The sequence below is a fragment of the Chenopodium quinoa genome, unplaced genomic scaffold (assembly GCF_001683475.1).
Source record: "Chenopodium quinoa cultivar QQ74 unplaced genomic scaffold, ASM168347v1, whole genome shotgun sequence".
NCBI lineage: Eukaryota > Viridiplantae > Streptophyta > Magnoliopsida > Caryophyllales > Amaranthaceae > Chenopodium > Chenopodium quinoa.
Window position 1 is genome coordinate 3,209,948 of NW_018742484.1, and position 22,463 is coordinate 3,232,410.

At 34.3% G+C, this 22,463-nt stretch overlaps 2 protein-coding genes and 1 long non-coding RNA gene across 3 annotated transcripts; 2 read left to right on the plus strand and 1 right to left on the minus strand.

Annotated features, from left to right (window-relative positions):
* Positions 1–3,770, minus strand: LOC110719400 (guard cell S-type anion channel SLAC1-like). Its single transcript, XM_021898331.1, has 5 exons — positions 3,190–3,770; positions 2,999–3,069; positions 2,454–2,532; positions 559–1,285; positions 1–421 (listed from the first exon to the last, which is right to left on the minus strand). Exons 1-5 carry the CDS (start codon positions 3,632–3,634, stop codon positions 85–87), a joined length of 1,659 nt encoding a protein of 552 aa, XP_021754023.1. The 5' UTR covers positions 3,635–3,770; the 3' UTR covers positions 1–84.
* Positions 3,771–7,554: 3,784 nt separating this feature from the next.
* On the plus strand, positions 7,555–9,761 carry LOC110719402 (probable sugar phosphate/phosphate translocator At1g12500). Its single transcript, XM_021898336.1, has one exon. It carries the CDS (start codon positions 8,281–8,283, stop codon positions 9,352–9,354), a length of 1,074 nt encoding a protein of 357 aa, XP_021754028.1. The 5' UTR covers positions 7,555–8,280; the 3' UTR covers positions 9,355–9,761.
* Positions 9,762–19,483: 9,722 nt separating this feature from the next.
* LOC110719403 lies at positions 19,484–21,325 on the plus strand. The gene is made up of 2 exons (XR_002511086.1): positions 19,484–20,316; positions 21,130–21,325. It is a non-coding gene; the product is annotated as an uncharacterized LOC110719403 (long non-coding RNA).
* The last annotated feature ends 1,138 nt before the right edge of the window (positions 21,326–22,463 follow it).

The following is a 22,463-nucleotide window of genomic DNA, read 5'->3' on the forward strand; positions in this document are numbered from 1 at the left end:
CATACATACATATTACATACAGAGTAACAATTAACGTCAAAGTATCAAATCTGGTGCTAAGCTTTCATTTGTTGCTGGTCTTGCTTATGAGTTGTTTTTAGTCATAGCCGAAACAAGGGAAAGGGGAGACTGTTTTGTCCATCGCCTTATACCATTTGCTTTTTTAGGCTTCTTGTTATGTTCCTTCCCTTGCTTCCTCTTTGCTATGGCAATGGCAAGATCATTTGGGAACAAAGTTTGCCAGACAAAGCCATGTAAAATGGTTGAGACGAATAGTATAGCCACCATTGTACTAGACATAAATGGCAGGGATAGAGCTAGGCCCTTGCTTCCTATCGAGGGTGCCTGCTCTGCATACTTGATAGTAGCGATTGATGCAGTGGTCATCGGGAAAGTATATGACCACCATGACATTGAAAACCTGGGCAAGGAAAAGTTAAATTTACAAGCTATTTAGATACATCTAGCTGATCACATAAGCAAGGCATTGGCCAAATAGAGAAGATATATGCTTCTAAATATATTCTGTACATACTAGTAAAACTTTTAATAGGTTACCTGAAGCCAGTGAAGAAGGTGGGTCGAACGACAAGTGAGATATAAAGAAACAAGGCAATGAAGAAGCAAGTCCTTGATAAGCCATCAAACTCACCATAAATAGCCTCCCATGCAATGCTTGCTGCAGCCGGTGTTGCAATGAACATACAGTATACAGGGTGTAGCTCCTTGGGCAATGTTTCACTCGTAGGCAATCTCTGATAAAGAGTAACAAAGACTACAAGGTAATGCGCGAAACCCACTGCCCACAGAAACTTTGCGGGTCCTTTCCACCCTACCCTGGCTCCTAAAATGGCACCAACAAAGTTGCCAATAACTGATAAATGAGAAGACGGGTTAGCTACCATGCTTAAACGCCGTCTTCCTCCAGAAAGCCATTGACCATAAATCTTAAGCTCGAGGATGAACGTTGGTATGGCAAAAACACAAAAAACAGCGGGATGAAGGGTGTTTGGTGCTATTCTTGGGGGAACTCCTATGGCCATAAACATAGCTACAATCCATGGAGCAAAGAAGAAGTTAACTCTAACAGGATGGAAGTACTCTCTTTTGATTGCTTCAAAGTAGAATATACATTTAAGAAGATAAGTGGTACACACCAATACTAAAATGAGCAGGGCTAGGATCCAGAGTACTAGGTTTATAAAAGGGGTTACTTTGAGGAACTTCATCGCCGGGCTGATTGATAGCGACTTCCATAAGATGGATTGGCTGCTAAGGCCAAGACTGATAGAACAATGTATACTACAAGAGGGGGGTGAATTGTAGTGTATGTAGACTATGGTAAATTTTGCGGAATTAAATCTACTACTAAGAGAAAAGTCACTGAGATAGGCAATGAATAAATTCACTATGTAAAAATGATTTACAATCACTAATACGTTGCCTAGACTCAAGTTCCGTGAGGAACTCAAGTTACCCAACTGTGATCCCTCAATCACAGTTTCTCACACTTTGTGATTCTACTCCGAATCACTTGTACAGTGTAAACAACTCTCTCAAGTCTCACACTTTACAACTCTCACAACCCAAACCCAATTACACAATGATTACAAGTATTTCCTAAAGAACTTAAGAGACTAAGGATGGAAGGAACTTCTCTTTTAAATACTTTGAAACTCTATGCTCAGAATACTTAAGATTGTTTTTCCACACTTTCAAAACTTAACGTTGATCTGTTTTTATAAGAAGTTAAACCAAGCTTCCATCAAGTTCCCACTTCCCCCTTAATCCCACGTTCTCTTTGGCTGAGAAGTTGGGATGTAGGCAGAGGAAATTTAGGAACATGATTTCCTTAGCTTGACTCCCAAGTTCAACGTTCTCCTTAATACTAGGAGCCAGTATTTACTAAGTCAAAAAAATCAGTTATTCAAAAAGATAATTATTTAATAAAAAAGATCATTATTTATTTATTAATTAAAAGATAAATAATTAATTAATTTAAAACTTATCTTTTTAAATTAATGAATTATTTATTTATTCATAAAATCTTTTTAAATCTTTTTCAAAACTGATTTTTATCACTTCCTTAAATTAAGGGATATGAAAACTGTTTTAAAACTTTCGTTTAAAACTTTCTGAGTCAATCGTCAAGTTCCTTCGGGAACTACAGGTTCCTTCAGGAACTTCGAGTTTCTTCTTAATTCCTTCCATTCCTTCCAACACTTTTGTTTCTTAAGCTCGTACACTGAGTAACTAAGTATATAGAGTTATGAGGACATCTTGAAAGCTTGCATTCATCATCAAGTCTTCCAAACTCTGTTGTTCCTACTCCGGAACATGTATTTGTGTACCTGAATCTTTCTGTTCAACCAAGACTCATAAACATCATTAGTCAGAGTTTGTTTTATGTAAGTCAATCATCAAAATATTAAGGTAGTCAATTCAACAAAGACATATACCAAAACAACCTATTGGGAATCGGAGCAGAAATGGCCATGTTTCATCCCTGGGTAAAAGAATGTCATCATAGTCCTGAAAAACAAGTACAATTCAGGTATCTACATAGAGAAAATTCATCATTGGATTGAAAGAACAAACATTCCATTTGGTAGGTAGTACTGAGTAATGGTAATGAGTACACATCAAAGAATTTAAAATCTTAACTATCGGTTTCTTTTGGAATGCCCTACACATATACCGTGCTAAACATACCATCTATGGGACGTATAGGACATACCACCTACACAATATAATCAACTTTAACATGTCTTTTGGAATGCCCTAGACATATACAGTGCTGAACTTACCTTCTATGGGTAGGACATACCGACATACCACCTACACAAACAACTTTAATATCGATATGATAAGAGGGCATCATTATGCAAATTTTATATATTATGGGTACACAATCTTTAAGATCAATGACATACTCTACAAGTTAACAATAATTAAAATATCATACAAAGATTGACAAAATAATGTGTGTAAACAATACCTTCACTTGATCTAGCTCAGGACCTCTGAGAGCAGCAAAGTATCTTCCTGCAGGAACAGAATCATCTGCACCTTGAGAGTGTTGAGACCCATTATTATTTTTATTGTTAATACTATTATTATTATTATTATTATTATTATTATTATTACTATTATTATTGACATTGTTATTATTATTAATATTGTTATTACTAACTTTAATCTTCTGATTATAATCCACCTCATTAGTACATTCCTTTTTCATGGGCATCAAAGAATTCTGCTTAGTAAGAGATGATTTTGTCTTAAACATGCTAAAATCACCCTTTTTAACTTCTCTAACAACAGCACCACTACTTTTTGCACCTAAACCTCCAAGACTTCTTCCACTCCTACTAAGAGCAACTCTCTCATTTTGTTGCGTCCCTTTTAAAACAGAGAATCCTGTTTCAAGAGATACTTGTCTACTTAGGCTACTCCTGTTTCCTGCCCTTCTTGCTGGTTCTTGATGCCTTACCGGCCTCGCCCTCCCTCGTTTCTCCGGTTTCTGAGCCGTTGTTCTATTCAACGTCGTTCCTTCATCTTCTTCTGACAATACTTCTTGTATATCTATCAAATGAGCATTGGAAGGTCTAGGATCAGGTGGAGTTTTGTCCATCTTAATCTCACAAAATTATTGGTTTTTGCTCATAAGTCAAAACCTTAATAAATTACATAAATTTTTTTTTTGGTATGTCCTTAAATTATATGTATGTAGTCTTGCATATATAATATAATTGCTTATTTGATAATGTGACTGTATGCAAAAGTTTGCTCTTTAAGTTGCTTTTTCAATATGGACCAAAATGTTGGTTTCTAAGCGTGAAGAAATTCACGGGAAAAGGTGAATAATTTTTTATTTTTTTTTAAATCAATTGGTATAACATGAATTTTGAACCATTAGTTTTAGTTTTTGGTTTTGGTAGATGAAATTGAAGGGTTTAAAGGATCACCTCGTGAAGCTTGGCGTGTTGAAGATCTATGGTGCCAACTTGAAAAGGGAAAAGGTCTTGATTGCTTAAAGAGGTTGATAGAACTCCATAGAAAAGATTTCACGAGCTGTGAGTTATTTGAAAATTAAAGGTTGACGACAAATGTTTCAAAAACCTAAAAATGGCTCCTTTTGTCGAATCAAAATCCTCTGTCCCATCTTGCTCGTCCTAAAAATAGGTCTGTTGTTAACAAATATAGTAAAGACATAAAGTATAAAAATAAGTTGTTTGATTTTCCTATAAAACAAGAATTTGTGAGTTTTGCATGCAACTAACCTTTATGTGTGATATCTCAGATCTATATTCCTAACATTTTTTCTACACAATAAATACTCCATATAAGAAAACAGTATAACCTATACTTGTAAATTTCATTCTCTGAACATTGTAGCTAGGATTTACCATATTTTGTTTTGTTTTGTTTTATGATGCAAGTAGAAGGCTATGTGGAGCTGACTTTGCACAGCTGCACAGATCCCACCCAACTCGGGTTAGCGGCGAGGCTTCTTAGAAGGGAAATGCTAACGTAATCCTCTTTCCCCAAATAGTCTTTGTACGGGATTTGATCTTACAAACTCGTCATGATTATGATGCAGCTAGAATAGGTTTATCTTTCTTTTATTTGGATAAAAGTTAAATTTACCGATTGAATGACGATCAATATTCTTGCATTTGGTGTTTTCTACTCCTATATTTCCACATACTTGTTTAAATTAAATTTTTATCACAAAATCTAAGGAGCATTTGTACTTTGAAGGATACTCGAAGTCTCGAATGGACTCATGCATATACAACGAGGTTTTTTCAATTTACAATGAAACACTATGAGAGATTAATTAGTGGAGCAAATTGGGGTTTTAATGTGTAAGACCTTGTTCACTTCATCTTACAAAATTAATTTCAGTTCAGTATAAATAATTCCTGTTAAAAAAAAATAAGTTCAGTTCAGTAAAATTCAGTATCTTTAAAGAAGAAATACAATAGAAAATCAGTAAAATAATTTAAATTCAGCAAAAATAATTTAGGTTCAGTAAAATTAATTTCAATTCAGTAAAAGTAATTTAAGTTCACCAAAAATATTTTTTGTTGAGTAAAAATAATTTCAATTCAGCAAAAATAAGGTGAAGTGTACGGGGCCTAACAAAGGGATAATGGATTATGCAGGATTTCTATTTATTTTCAAATTCCTTGTATGGTTGTGTAACGAGGAAAAAGTTTGGTTATATAGGCCTGTTTTATATACCTTATTCAAATAATATTCAATAAAGGTAATTTAAGTTTAGAAAAAAATAAGTTTAGTTCAATAAGAATAAGTTTTAAGTTTAGTAAAAGTAAGTTAAGTTCAACAAAAGTAATTTAATTTCAAAAATAATTCCAATTAAATTAAATTAAAAAAATTTAAGTTCAGTAAACATAAGGTGAAGAGAACACGACCTTAGGGAATTGATCTATTAGAGATAGACTTAATAAATGATGAAATACACTTTAACAAATTTTAAACGATGTTTAAATTCTATTTTAGTGGATTGTTTGCAATTTTTATTGTTTAATTGGTTGTATGTAGTATGTAATGCCGAGGACATAGGAAATGAGGGATGGTTAGTCCCTTTATCTCCCCATAAGTGGTTGGGGGTTCGATCCTCATCCTCCCATTCTTGTGATAGGGTGGGGAACCCCGTATCTTACCATATAATGGTAATTTATTAACTCATTTGAAAGGTCTACAAATAAATAAAATAAGAATTGAAGTAAGCTAAATTTAGTTTTAGTTATACCATACACAATGTACAACAAGTCTATACCATAGTCGAAAGATATCTTAATTGGTTTATCGCCCAAGATTGGCGGGTGTAGGATTTGGTGTGTTGAAATAAATAAAATATCATTTAATTTGTGACCAAATCTATCATTGCAAGCTTAGATTTAGAATAATAATGTAGGTGTGGGAGTCAACTAGTTGTTTGCAACTAGAAGTGATAAATGAGATCTTAAGCTTCGCCACTTGACATGGGTTTCGGATTTTAATTTAGCTGTGTGCAGTAGACTGTGGAGTATACACCACTCACCCAATAATTAAACTAAACTTTACATCTGTTTATCATGCAAAGATTCCTTGTCACACTTGATAGTTGATACACATTATTTCATATACTCAATTTAAATTAGAAAATATTAGTCTTGAATTATTACTAGTTTGAAAAAGAGTCATAAAATTTCATAAGAGAAGTACGTATTTGACTTCAAACTTTTTTAGGTTTATTTATGGATATGGATCTACTATGATAGATAATTTTTACACGAAGAGAGTACCGATATACGACGTATAGTAAGTAAAGTTCGGCTAAACAAAGAATATTTTTTTTATATATATTTAATTGTCATAATATACAGATTATTATACAGAGTATCTAATAGAATGTATAATACAGGACTAAAGTTTAAAGAAAGAAATAATTGCCCAAAAAAAAAAAAAAAAAAAAAAAAAAATTAAAGAAAGAAATAGTTAAAGTAAGATAAGCTAAAAACCGATGAAAGGAATAAGATGTGATCTGTAAATGCGGAAGAGCCTGAACACACCAAAAAAAAAAATGAATTTTCAGCATAATCATGATTCATGACTATTAAAATATGTACAAAAGTCAACCGTACACAATAACACACTACTACAATACTCTACTAGTTTGTTTGTTTGTTTTTTTTTTTTTTTTTTTAATTTTTTTTTAAGATAAGATGAAGGACCCTACTGAACCAACACCTCTCACAAGTTTAGCTAGTCCAGCTCCGTAGGTTTGAGAGTAAAGGGGGAAGATAAAGGAATCCCCCTACTTCCAAGCATTTTGTAGTTAGTGAGGCTTGAACTTGTGACCTCAAAGTCACAAGGTGAGTTCTCCACCAACTCCACCAAGCTACACTGAATTCTCTCACTCTATTTCATGCGAGTACAAAGTATTCGCTACTTTATAATTTTTGGGTCTATAGAGAAGTGCACCTTGTTCATAATTTACTACCTTACAAATATTACTTTTTTGATGTAACTAATAAGAAACAGATGTAATGTTTTATATCCCACTATCCCAGTGTACCTACTACCTAGTGGTACGTAGTAAGTGGCTAAATGCACTAAGAGGTCCTTTTTTTTTTCATTTGATAAATAAAGCGCAATCCAAAAGAAAGAAAATTGGTTAAATGTGTCAATTATTAACTTATTATAAATTTAAGCAAACATTAAGAGGTATTTTTAAAAGATAAGTTGTATATGTATTGAGTAATGATATACTCGGGTATATGATTGTCTTTATACAAGGCGAGGTCGGGCCTTAGCATTAAATCTCATGTCCAAACCTGTAAAAAAAGTAATGGGCTTGTCAGGCTAAAGCGGATTTTTTCAAGCTAGATTCTGGTTTTTAACTAAAATGTGTTATCTGGCTTGCCTAAACCAACACTTTTTTTAGGCCGGGCCAAGTCGGGCTAATGGGCAAGGCCATAGACCCATAGTTAATCACACCTCTAATTAAGAGTAGTTTTTCACCACTTAGTAATTTTTTTTAATTAGGAGTAATATAAGAGAATTAGATGAGTAGTGCAAAAAGTCAAAACGTACGAAGGGAGTTTAGTTCTAAATGTACAACCATTTGTTTGAAGATACAAAGTTACATTTCCAAAGAAATGACAAATGTCATAAGAATCCAATTCTTGGAAACATAGTAGAATAAGAATAACCCATTTGGTTGACTTCAAGACTACCAATTAAATGATCTATAGTGAATATGTAGAAAGAAAAAAAATTACAAATAATTCTTCAAAATTTTAAACTTATTTCAACCAACCAAACCATTAGGCATGAGAAGAGTCTCCAAATTTCCCTTCCCAAAATCAGCTTATACCAAAGTCTTGTATATATACACAAATAAAACTAAAAAAGATTCACACTACATACATTTTGACAAGAGCAAATTTCTACTACTACTACAAAGCAGTGAGAGACTGAGAGAGCTGAGAGACAAAGACAGAACACAAATTCAATATCTTAGATCAGATCAAGTGTATGTCAAATAAATAATCATCATCTCTTTATTTTTATTCTTCTTAAAATAAAAATAAATAAAATAATAATTAGAAAGCCACCTTCATCTACAAGCCTACTTCACCGACAATCAATCCCCCACAAAATACCAACAAATTTTATCCCCAATCCAATCACTCCTCTCCACCCCACTTTATCCCTCCCCTCATACCCTCATTCCATCTCCCTACAATCTGATCGCCACCACAAATGGTGGTCGAACCTCCCACAAAATGGACACCCCGGCGCAACAGCAACCCAAAACTCGACACCTCCCCGGACCAAATCCTCCTCGAAATGCCCCAAACGCCACCATCCGACGCTCGTAACAACATCCACCACATCGCCGCCGTGTCCGCCACCACATCAATCACAACCCTGACAATAGTCCTCGCTTGGTACTCCTCCAACATCGGCGTCCTCCTCTTAAACAAATACCTCTTAACCATTTACGGTTACCGTTACCCTATCTTCCTGACCACGATCCACATGATTGCATGCACCTTCTACTCCTCCTTCGCCATCCACTCCCTCCGCCTCGTCCCCGCTCAGTACATCCAGTCTCGCAAACAACTCCTTAAAATCTTCTCCCTGTCCGTCATCTTCTGCTTCTCAGTAGTATGCGGTAATGCGTCACTCAAGTACATACCCGTATCCTTCAATCAGGCTATTGGCGCAACCACCCCTTTCTTCACAGCCATCTTCGCATTCGTAATCACTTGCAAGAAAGAAGCACCAATAGTATACTTCTCCCTCCTCCCTGTCGTACTCGGCATTGTCGTTGCTTCCAATAGCGAACCCCTATTTCACCTCTTCGGATTCTTCCTCTGCGTGGGGTCCACTTCTGGGCGAGCCCTGAAGTCTGTAGTACAAGGATTACTTCTCACATCGGATTCCGAGAAACTCAACTCAATGAACTTGTTAATGTATATGGCCCCTATGGCTGCTGCTGTTCTGCTTCCGTTTTCGCTTTACATCGAAGGGAATGTAGCTGGGATAACAATCCAGAAGGCGAAACAAGATTGGTTCATTGTTTTTCTGTTAGTTGGGAATGCTACTGTGGCGTATCTAGTAAACCTCACTAACTTCCTGGTCACAAAACATACGAGTGCGCTCACGTTGCAGGTGTTGGGGAATGCGAAAGCGGCGGTTGCGGCGGTGGTGTCGGTCTTCATATTTAGGAATCCGGTCACGGCGATGGGAATGGTTGGATTTGGGGTTACTGTCATGGGTGTTGTGCTTTACACCCAAGTTAAAAGGAGATCTAAACTTACAGCTCATTGAATTGTTTTTTTTTTTTTTGGGTAAATAATAAAGATACCAAAGACAATAACAAAAAAAATAGAAAAAAGAGGAAGAATTATTCTTTGTGTTTTTAGGAGTATTTTTTTTTAAAGGGAGAAAAATTAACTCCATTTACCATCATAGTGTTATTATTATTATTACTCTCCATACTTCAAAGTTGATTAAATTTGTTTTTGTTAAATTATTATATTATATTTGTGATTTTTTTTATTTGATAGGGATATTGTTGTTATTCCAAAGGGAGAAACAACTTGTGATGAGCATTAATAGAAAGGAAAAGGAGATTCCATTTTTTTTTTGCTAGTACTTGTATTTTGTATAAGGACCAATAAAAAAAAAGTTAGCCAAAAAGAAGAATGGCATTAATGTCTTCTTCCTTTTTTCTTTAATTTTTGTTCAATATATATGTTGTTTTTAGCTTGTTGTTTCCATTTCTTTGTTGCTTCATTATTCAAGATTTATTTTCGGTTGTTGAATGATTAGAGAACAAGAGCACAATCTAAAACTATGGAAATTGCATAAACCTATATCATGTATAGATTATTAGAGAATTAATTAGTTGTTGAATGGAAATTATTCTAATTAAAATTGTGTGTTAGGTTGTACTTTTATAATTTTAAATCTAAAAACACCAAAACTTCATATGTTTAATTTGCTTGTAAAGGAGTAAACTTTTTTTTTTTTTTTTTTTTTTTTTTTTTTTTTTGTATTTTCGCTTTTCTAGTAAATGACTTAAATCAAAGTAATTTTTCAGGAAAAATGAGAAACATATCCTTAGAGAAAGTTAGTTGATAGCATTTTCTTTTCAATCACTTACAATCCTCATTTCTCTTAACTAGTGTGACACACCACAAACAAGAACAACTAATACAGTAAAGTAAAAGAAAATTTATAAACTAAGATCATACATTTTCACTAAAAGTGAATTTGAATTTGATTATTAAAAAAAAGAAACAATTAACCATTTAAACTTTAATCACACTATTTAGTAATCTTCCAAAAAGGTCCATGTTAATATTATCCATACTATTATCCAATAAGTTTATTCTCCTACAAGGTTTATTTATCAAAAAATAAAAATAATAATTTTTTTAAAAAAAAGGGTTAACTCATTATGAGCCTACCAAACAAAGGGAAAATAAAGTATGGAATAGTTGAGTGGATGAGATTGGTAGCATTTAATAGGGCCATTTGGGACCTACACCTACTATCAAGTGGCGGCCGTCTTAGTGTTAATCTAGCAGCTTAGTTGTCATTGTATTGACAGAGCAGAGTGATAGAAGATCAATGGACAATTAGTTGGCAATTTCACAATTTAATTACCCTTTTTTTGTTGTTATTTTAATTAAATTACTAGAAAGTGTAATATTTTCATATTGGTTTCATGTTTGTATAGATAGAATAAGAAACATCCAAACTTGTAGCATAGTGTATTCAGCATAAGTAATAGTGGCATCTTTTTATGGTAAAAAGCCAATGTTTGTGTTCAATTTGTCGGCAAGCAAAAGACTAGGTAATGGCCGGATATATAAATTATTGTGCATGAATTAGAATTGACGTTAACGCCATGGGACAATTCGTATTTAATGTAGTATGGTATAGCACTACATGATTGCAAATTTGTCACGCCTCGTTCTTTATAGTTCATACCTATATTCAATTACGAAAATTAAATAATTTTTAAGATAGTATTTAAACTTTGTTTTTTCGTTTATATGTATGTAGGATTGTGGGGTTTTGAATCTGAATTTTGTTATTAACACATTATTAGATGCATTACTAATCTGAATGTTGAATGTGAAAAGTTAACATTTAATTGATTTGAAAATCTTATTATATAAATATTACAATGGTAAGATAGTACACCCTATAGTTTCATTGATTTTAACTATAGATGCCATGGTTATATGCTGAAAGAGTGGAATCGTACTTTTCTGGTCTTGCTTCCCAAAGTAGAATGTCCTGAGGCAGTGTCTCAATTTCGCCCCATTGGCCTTTGTAATGTCCAGTATAAGTGCATAGCTAAGTGTCTTATCAGTCGTCTTCGTTTGGTGCTTCCCTCGTTGGTTTTAGATTTCCAGAATGCCTTTGTTTCGGGGAGGCTTTTATCCGACAATGGCTTAATAGCTCACAAGCTTCTTGCTTTTATGAATGCTTCGAAAGCTAGAAAACGCTTTTATGTAGCTTTGAAGTTGGACACGAACAAAGCTTATGACCATGTCCGTTGGGATTTCTTATTTCGGGTTTTGCGATTGTTTGGTTTTTCTTCTATTGGATTCACATTATTCAACAATGTGTTTCCACAGTGTCGTATCAGGTTTTGGTCAACGGGAATCCTTCGCCTAGCTTCAAGCCTCAATGTGGTCTTCGGCAAGGCGATCCTCTTTCTTCATACCTGTTTGTTCTTTGTATGGAATTTCTTTCTGCTATGTTGTGTAAGGCGGAGGAGCAAGCACTTTTTAAGGAGATTCATATCTCCCGGGAGCTCCTTCCATCTCACACTTGTTCTTTGCAGATAATTCGTTGTTGTTTTTTCAGGTTTCTCCTTCGGCTTGTGATCAGGTTCTAGGTTTTTTGTAGGAGTTTTGTGCTATGTCTGGTCAAATGATTAATTTGCAGAAGTCTTTTGTCAAGTTTAGTCCAAATACTCTTTCTGATTACCGAGATCATCTAGCTAGCTGCTTACATCTTCGGAACACTGACAATCTTGGATCCTATCTCGGTCTTCCAGTAGATTTGGGACGTAAAAAGGTTTCGGACTTTCAATTTCTGGTGGACAAGGTGTCTCAGCGGCTTTCGGTTTTTAATGCTCTCTGCCTTTCGGTTGCCGCAAAATTAGTCATCATCAATTCAGTTTTAGTTGCCTCCTTCAATCACATTTTGTCAGTTTTCAAGGTTCCGTCGTCGATTTGTCATCATGTTGATAACATACTAGCTCGTTTTTGGTAGTGTTCCTCGACTGCGACCAAGGGTTTAGCTCTACGGTTTGCTTCTTTGCTTCATCTCCCTAAGGGACTAGGAGGTCTAGGTATTCGCAGTTTGGAGTGTTTTAACTCGGCCATGTTAGCTAGGCAGTGTTGGCGCATTCATCATTATCCCCAGGCCAACTCTTAGTTTTGAAGGTTTTATTGACCAAGTATCCATCTCTTTTCTCCTTACCTTCAAGTAGGATTCCTAGATCCTCTTGGGGTTGTCATGGATTGCTGATTGGAATGGACACTATTGCCAAGGGTATCGCTTGGAAAGTTGGCTCTGGCTCTCAGGTTCGCATAGTTAAAGATGATTGGGCTCTGGGGGGGGCTAGTATAATTCAAACATTCTTATGGTGGGTCGGATGTTCCGACTCATGTTTCCTCTATTATTAATTCGCGTTCTTACGCGTGAGATCCTTCACTGGTTCACTGGTTCTTTGATAACAAGACGACATTCCAGATTCTTTCAGCAGAACGCCCTTTAAAGCTGATGGACGACTTTATGCACTGGAAGTTTACTCGGGATGGCCAGTTTTCAACCAAGTCTACCTACGCTTTGTTAACCCGTCAAGTAGCGGCTTTGAGTATCAGTGGGCAGGCTTCTAATTCATGGTGGAAATTTTTCTAGGGTTTACCACTTCTTCCGAAGCTGAAGGTTTTTTGTTGGAAGATGATTCGCAATGCTTTGTCGCTTTCGGATTGTCTCTATCGGCGTGGTTTACCAATTAATCCAACGTGTGTGTTCTGTCGTAGGGAACCAGAAACGCCATCTCATCTCTTTCAGGACTGTGCTTTCGTTAGTACCTTCTTAGTTTCTCGACCCTTAGGCTCGGATGGTAGTAGTTTGGGTTTTCCGCCGTTTGAGGTTTGGTTTATGGAGTTGATTTCGGGTTTTAAAAGGTCTAAGGATTGGAAAGGTTTAACTTCTTTGGTTTGCATTCTTTGGGCTATTTTGCTGGCTCGAAATCAAATCATTTTCACTCAAGCTCTTCACTTTTCGGCTTCAATTTTCCACATTTCGGAGGATTGGGTGATGCGTTGCGAGAAAGCTGGGGTATTTGCTTACCGACATTTTGTTCCGCGTCAACCTCGCTTTTCTTCCTTAGTTCTTGTCTCTGGGTGCTTGTGTGGTTCCACTACTAATTCTCTGGATTTCTGCTTAATTTTCGATGGTGCTTGGGATTCTCAAGATAACGTTGTAGGGATAGGCTGGATTTTTCGGGATATTCAGTCCTCAGAGGTTTTAGGGGGTGGCTCAAGAGCTTGTCGGTCTTCGTGTGCTCTTCAGGCGGAACTTCAGGCGTGTTTATGGGCTCTTCAGGCTGCCAGTCGTCGGGATACCTCCGTCTTCTGATTTACACAAACAACACTACTCTTGTTTGCCTTCTCTGCCGCACTTGCTCGGATGATATCTCGTGCGCTTGGTTTTTGTGGGATACTCGTACTCCTTTTTTAACTTGTCATATCCGGAAGGTTCCTCGGCATTGGGTCTCTCCTGCTCATTTCTGTTTTGGTCTTTCTAGTTTTCTTTTTGTTGTTGCTTTTGTTTTTGTAGTTCCTCTTGTAAAAATAAAAAATAAAAAAAAATATGCCATCTACGTGACTACATCTACAAGCTTGAAAAAGAAATGAAAACTAGGTGACATTTTATGGTCACCAAATGTTTTTCAAGCATCGACGTACCAAACATTAAGATGGTATGTGTCTATATCTCCTTTGTTATATCATTGATTAAGAATTTTATTGTTCATGTATTTGACTGATTGTTATACAATGTAAGAACAAATAAAACCTCTAGCCTCTTAGGCTAAACATACAAAACCTCTCTTTATTTTGTCATTTTTTGCTTTAAAATTAGTTTTTCTTTTATTATTTTAATACAAGTTATCTTTCCAGTTAGAAAATTAAAGCTTTTAAGTTAGCTTTTAGAGATTTTCATCTTAAAGAAAGGACCTGAAATTGGGAACTAAGCTATAACTTTGACTAATGTTAATTTAGAAACCTCTAATATCGTTAACTTGTACTTCGTACTCCGTAGTAAGTTAAAGACAAAAGTTAACGAACGTCTTGAGGGCGTTGGATAAAAGTAGAAATATAAAATTAAAATGAACCTTAATTATACCGATTGACGCATAATTTTGACATGCATTCTCAAATTAATACCACTTTGGGAAGTATTTTAAATACTACCTCCGTTATATATTAGTTGCAACTTTTGAATATTTTATATCACACAAATAATACCCCAAAGTTACAACTAATACGTAATGGAGGTAGTACTTATCTAATAATATCTAGGGGTGTTCGTTCCTTAAGCTAATTAAACTATATGAGCTGCCCCGCATCTAACTGACTAGTCAGGTGGTGAGAAGTCACAAGTGAGTTTGGGCATATTTCATGGCGTAGGGCGTAGGTCATCCATCGATCTCAAGGCCGTAGTTCCTTCCTTTCTTTCCGTGCAGCAGATAAGTTTTTGGCCAATCAGAATTAATTTGCAAGTCAAACATAACATTTTGGGATATGGTTAATTTTTGGTAACTGAGATTTCATCAAATTACTTTCTGTCACGTATGTAATTATAATAATTTGGGTATTAATTACTGGAGTATTTACATTAGCAAGTGAATTCTCATACTACAGTAATAATTTAATTCCTATTTCAATTCCCGTTGATAATCTCATAACTCATAAACAATCAAGGAATAATGCTCCTTTTTGTGATTCCCATACCTACCTCTTATTCCTCTAAAGTCTAAACAAACTATAGGTAACAAATCTATGTTTATGTTGTGACTAGCAATTATTTCCGTGGGTTATTAACGAGCATGCTTAGTGAAGATAGTTATCACAAATTCGAGCTCTACCATTTACATATGCTTAGGAGTAGGCTGTTTTTTTTAACCTCTTTCTATACCCTCAAGCACTCAGTTACACTTGTGTAACTAGACTACTTGTGTAACTGGACTGATTGGCCTAGAAAAAAAATATTTCCATCTTAAATTTAGTTTAAGTAGGTACTATGCTAATTTTGGTAAATAAAAAATTGTTGCAACTAAATAATGTTGGGCTTTGATGACCCACTTTGTCAAACCGCATGCACATTCCATTCCACATTAGTATAATATTGTCCAATTTAGATTTTTAGGACTAATCTGTACGGATTTGTTTTTACACAAACTATTGGGTGTGGCAGTTCGCACACAATATTTAGTGCGGAAAATACTTTCCTTGTTCCTAACACCTCCAATAGCAGAAAAACACTCTCATCTTCTTCATCACTTTCTCACAAACTCATCTCCACCTCCTCTGTCGTCTTCTATGGGTGTCAAGATTTGCACAAACCTAGAAATCAAAATCAAATCAAACATTCAAAAACCCAAATAAAAACCTACAAAAAAAAGGGAAAAACCAATTAACTCAACAGAAACATCGAAATCATCAGTGAATCGAAATCAATTTGCTGAACTCAACGGTGAATCGAAATCAACAGAGTTAACAAGGATCGCCGGACTCAACTTGCTGAACTCAATGATGAATCGAAATCAACATTGGGCTGTTTTGCGGGGGACGTGGTGGCGATGTGGGCTGATTTGTTGGCTGATATGGTTTGGTGTGGTGATTAATGGAGGCGACGCAGGTGAGTTGCAGTGTGGCTGGTAGGGTGCTCACAGCAGGTCTGGCCCGGTGTTTAGGGGAGAGGTGGTGGGTGGACGGTGCAGCGGTGGTGCCCTGCTGGGTTGGTGGTTTGGTTGGTGGGTTCGGTGAAGTTGTGTGAGTGGAGTTTTTCTTTGGGGCAACAGGGGAGTTGCGTGAGTGGAGAGAGAAAATGGAGTAAAATAAAACTAATGATGCATATAAGCCAAAAAGTCAACATATCAGCTAATAAATGTCTGATATGAGTTAATATTAGGGAAATATTAAACATTAATAAAAACGTATCAGCCAATAAAAGGAATCTATCAGCCAATAAGAGGAATATCTCAGCCAACAAAAGGTACTTATCAGCCAAGATACGGAATATATCAGCTAACAAATGAAGCATATCAGCCAACAAAAGGATGAAATCAGCAAACAAAAGCAACAAGTAAGCCAACAAAATAAACACATCAGCCAACACATTGAAACATATAAGCCAACAATTAAAATTTACATATCAACCAACAAAATAAAGATATCAGCCAACCAAAGAAATATATCAGCCAACTGATGTCAGATAGCAACCAACGAAAGAAACATATCAAAAATAAATAAAAAAACACCTTCCCTAAATGAAAAGGAATTTATTAGCCAACACAAAAACCATATCAGCCAACAAATGAAACGTATCAGTTAGCCTGCCGCACGCATAATTTGCGTGCGGCAGTCCGCACCCAATAGCTTCTTTGTTTTTAAACACCTTCCCTAAATGCCTTATACTAAATGAAGTGTGCACCCACTTATAAGGAAGTCCTTTCTTCCTTATTTCTTCTATGTGAGATTTGGGATGAACAACCCCAACAAATACCAAAGTAGAAAGTTTATGATTAGGTATTTAAGGAGAAACTACAATTTGGATGATTCTTATCAACCCTTATACGAATGTATCTAAATTTAATATTTTAAAATTTATCTTAACTATGGAGTAAAATTTATTAAATCTATTTGGACTTTTTTTTCATTTAAAAAAGCTTTTGATTTAGAAATTCATAAAAAGTTCACGTGTTAATGACTTGGTGTGAAATTATCCGCTTTAAAACTAACCCGCACAGATTTGTTTTTTAACACTTTTTCAAAACTTCTCACACAGTTATACTAATGAAGTAGGTGGATATTTTTTAAGGAATGCAACCCTTCCAGCATTCTTTATTCTTTCCATGTGACAAATGGATTGCATACCCGAATACTTGTATATATCACAATTTTTTTTATTTCTGACGGAGTGAATTTTTAATACAAGCTTGTATCTTTCTTTCCGATCCTCTTCCTTAGTTCCTATGTTTACCTCGATACTACAAAATACCAAGAGCTTGAAATGTTGTAGAGTTGCTCGGGCTCCACATACGGGCGAGCACCATATAAGAGCCTGTACGTGCGGCCAGCAAAAGAGATCATGTTATGTATATCAAATAAAATCATCTCGTTAATTATAACGTGATATACTTTTGGAAATAATATAAGAAAAAATGGAAAAATTAAAAAATATAAAGTGAAAAATAATCTGGAAATTTAGTTAGGTGAGTCGTAGATAACTTTCAACTCTCCTCAAGGCGATTCACGCCTTCCAATACAAATCACAAGGAGTTAACAGCGCGTCGTCTTATACACTTCCTAATCTGTATATTAAGAAGTAGAAGCTTATATAATAACCAAATACCTGACTTAGCTTTTGTATATTATCCAAGTATGTGGGGGAATATTTTATTTTTGGTTTTTGAAAACGTATATATATATAAAACTAATACTCAAAAAACATTTTTATACACCACCAATCAATATTTTAACGTTAGAATAATCAGCTAGCAAAATGCTATATTTTAACTCCAAGCATAATCTAACCCCTTATCAAATATTATGACATTAAGTGAAAACCTTTAAAATCCTTTTTAACGGCAACTGTATTAACTTATGGTCAAAATTCACTTCTTATAGCTAGTTAATGCATTGTGCATGCATAATACTCCAAACAAGGTTGTATTCCACTAACCATTGTACTGTAAAGCTAAACGTCTCTTTGCTTTAAAGATGAATATCAAAATATTCAATGAGTAAAACAGTTGTTACAAAATTTAAACTTTATATTTAGATGTAAATAAATATACCATTATTAAAAACAAATTAAAAGTAGAGTAAAACTTGTAATTAGTTTAGTAACCGAAATATTTAAAATTTGAATGTAATAATATGATATTAATATTAATTATTAAATAATTTTTTTAGTTAAAATATCCAACATATACTAACATCTTACTAATACACTTTTAGAAATATAGATCATACATGCTAGATTTTTAACTTAATTTTGTATTGACCATTTAAAACTATAATGTACACCATAAACACAGTGAGATGTGGGAAGCACACATCTAGTGAAGGATCGAATAGGATTTTAAAGTAGCATTTACTCCAGCACATGTATTGTTCTGTTGACAATGTCTTTTTTTTTTTTCAAAAAAAAAAAAAAATCATAATTTAATATTAGGGGATTTCAAGAGTAAAGGAGAAAGTGGACTTTTCAATTATGCAGAAGAATTTTTCGTAACGAGGACCTATCATTTGTAATTTAAAGTGATAGAAGTTACTTCATTTTTTCACGAATATCACAATATTTCCATCGTTTATAATATATAACATAGTTTACTTTGATTTTTGCATAACTTTGATAATTTTTTTTCGCTTTTATTAATTCCTCAATTTCATAATAATCGTAACACTTTTCCTTTTTATTCATATCATAATAATTGCAACACTTTCTTATTTGGTAAGGACCCACAACTACTTTATTATTTCTCTCACACATTTTTTGTATGCGGCCTGCTGTATCATGCGACCAGCTTATATTACGGGTCCAGCCTTATGTAAGGCCCAAAAAAATAATGGACCCCCATTTCTAATCCCGTTTTCCGTTATTTTTAAAACAACCGTTTAATTTGAATTTCCGATCCCAAACTCTTTTTTCCAGTTTCCTTCCTCTTTTTCTAAACCGCCATTACTTCTGTGATTCTGTCACTTCAACTCTTTATTTCCTCTCTGCAATTCTCTTTCTTCTCACTTCTTTCTTTAATTTTGTCTGCAATTTTGTTCTTTCTCTCTCTAAATTTTTTTCTCTCTCCTCTAAATTTCCTTCTTTTTTCATCTCAATATTATCAACAATGGTTAAAATCAAGAAGGTCGTTTGTAAGGAAAAGAAAGGATTTTCTACATGATCTGTCGTTGATGATTCCGGTACTTTTGAAACCCTAATTTTTTTCGTTTTTACAATATTTTTATGATTGTTCTTTCTTTACTTGAATTCATCTCTAGTTTTTGGTTTTTTGATAATTTTCTTGTATTTGTAATTTATTGTAATTTTTTTTACATAAATCGTTGTTTTTTGTGAACTTTCAGCTTCAATTTCTTTGTTACTGTAATTTTTTACATTATTTGTTGTTTTTCTTTTTTAGTTTTACTGTTGAATTTCTTTTTTTGTTCACTTGATTTTGATTTTATTTATTCCCTAGTTTTGACCTAAGTTTCGAATTTGTTGATTATGAGTTATTATATTATAATCTTGTCAATTTTAGTAAATATATGTAATTTCTCATATATTTGATGTTATTATTAATAGTCATTTATGTAGGGGTTACTTGTTTTGTATTTTTGTCATGTTCAGTACTTGTTTATGTAGGTGTCACCTATCTAATGGTTTTCTTAGGGTTAATTGGTTCTTTTTAGAGTAACATAGTTTTAGTTTGATCTACGTTGTTGTTTTTTATGGTTGTGGTTGGTGATTAGAGTAACATAGTTAATTGTGGTTTTTTTTTTTTTTTTTTTTGGTTTGTTTAATGAAGATGCTAAGGATGTGAATGATTTGCATGGTTGTTCTTGCTGATTAGAGTAATGTAGTTGATTGAGGTTTTTCATTAGATTCTAAGGATGGAAATAATTTGCAACCTACTGAGGATTATATTTCTGCTGAGGATGTGAATGCTAAGGATGTAAATGTTTTGCAACGTACTGAGGATTAGAAATTTGTTGAGGTTGCTGAGGATGTAAATGATTTGCAACTTACTGAGGATTTGAAATATGTTGAGGCTATTGAGGATGTGAAATTTGTCAATGCGAAGAAACGAAAAGGTCGACGTGCTGCTGAATCTAGTCAAGAAGTTGATGTCAAGCCTGATGTTGAGGATGTGAAACCTGTCATTGCAAAGAAACGAAGAGGTCGTAAAGCTGCTGCTGGTTCTAGTCAAGTAGTTGAAGTTGTAAAAGTTGAAGGGTAAGGTGAAGAGTGGTATGTTTACATTTCTTCTTTCATAATATTGGTTTACTTGTTCTTGTTTTGTTTTATTTTAATCGTGCTTTGAATTTCTTGTTTATGTGTTACTTTTTGCATTATCGGGTTAGTTCTAAGGGGTTACTTATTATATTGGTTCTTTGTTTTTGTATTTCGTTTTGGTGTGTTACAATATTAGTTCCTTGTTTTTGTATTCTATTTTGGTGTGTTACAATATTGGTTTCTTGTTTTTGTATTCTGTTTTGTTGTGATATAAAATGGGTTAATTGAAATTAGAGGTTACCTATAATATGGGTTACTTGAAATTAGGTAATACCCATAATATGGGTTACTTACTTGGAAATATGGGTTAGTTTTTGGTAATATGGGTTACTTGGAATCAGAGGTTACTTGAAATTAATTTTTACTTATAATATGGGTTACTTGAAATTATGGGTTACTTGAATTTTGGTTTATATGGATTACTTGAAATTAGGGGTGAATTTTGGTTTTAATGGATTGCTTGAAATTAGGGATTACTTGAAATTATTGGTTATATGGGTTGCTTGAAATTAATTAAGGGGTTACTTAAAATATGTGCTACTTAAAATTAGGGGTTACTTGGAATCATGGGTTAGTTTTTGATAATATGGGTTACTTGGAATCAGGATTTACTTATAATATGGGTTACTTGAAATTTTGGGTTATATGGGTTGCTTGAAATTAATTAAGGGATTACTTGAAATTAAGGGTTACTTGTTTTTTGTGTTCCTTTTTGGTTAAGTTTTTGTTTAGGATGACTTATTTATATTTTATGTTTTTTTGGTTCAGGGATGATGAAGTTATCATGCGATGCAGACAAGCTGGTGTTGTTCAATTTTTGAAAAAATCAACTGAAACACAAAAGACAATTGTTACGTCTATTAGGTTTGGTAGTTTGGCATCAATAAAGTTAGAAATCTGTCTAAGGCAAATAATTTGCTGGCTTTGTGAACACTTTGATGCAAAGTCTTGTTCTTTTAAGCTACCTTCTGGACAAAGTTATAAGCTAACAATAGCTGATGTGCATGATGTTTTTAACATACCTATGGGTCCTTTTGATGTTTCCACTTCTGGTAGACAACAAGATTCTGAGTTGAAGGCTTCTTGGAAGAAAAAGTAAACCGGTGGTAATAAAGACATTACTGTTCCAGTTTTGGTTAACAAGATGAAAAGTGACAAGGGTATGTTAGAAAGGCAATGATGAATTCAAAAGATGTTTTGTGATGTTTGCCATGGTTACGTTATTTACCCCTACAACAAATAGACAAGATGATTTGAAACTAGTTCTAGCTTTAGAGGATGTTCTGAAAATCAGTAGGTATAATTGGTGTCAGTATGTTTCGGATGGTCTATGTGATAAGTTGTCAGGTTACAATGATTCAGTGAAATATGCGTTGCTGGGTGTGTACTTTTTCTACATATTTGTTATTTCCATAGGGTTTAAATTCAAGGGAATGTACTAGCTAGTTCCTTGCCATTGATTGAGCATTAGACTGATGAGTTAATCAAAGCTAGGATAAGCCTTGAAAATGGAAATTATGGTCAAGGTGTGTTAGATGAACTAACATACCCTATTACTAAGGTTAGGAATGCTGGTAAGATTAAAATGGGGAAAAATAAGGAAAAAAATTAGTTTAGGAGAAAAAAGAAGAGAAAAAAGAAGGGAAAGATGAAGAGAGAAAGAAGATAAAGGAAATCAAGAAAAAAAAAGGGAAAGAAGATAAAAAGGAAGGGAAGGAATCAGGGGAAAAAGAAAAGAGTTAGAAAAGGATGAGGAAAAGGAAGAGAAGGTAGAAAAGATAAAAAAGAGCAGTAAAAAGGATTCCTCAAAGAAGGAAACGGAGGAAAAAGAAGAGAGTTTGGAGGGAAAAAATGAGGAGAAGGAAACAGAGGAAAAAGAAGAGAGTGGAATCTGTTTTGAATGTCGTTCCTAATGTTGATGCTATTGTTTTTAATGCTGATGCTAAAGTGGTAGCTAATTTTAATGTTGTTGATAATGCTGGTGCTACTGTTCCTAGTTCGTCGGGTGTTACTGTTGCTTGTCCATCATGAGTTGTTTCATTTGAACTTCCTGCTGAAGTTCAAACTAATGAAGAAATTCGTCAAATTGCGAATAATGTGAG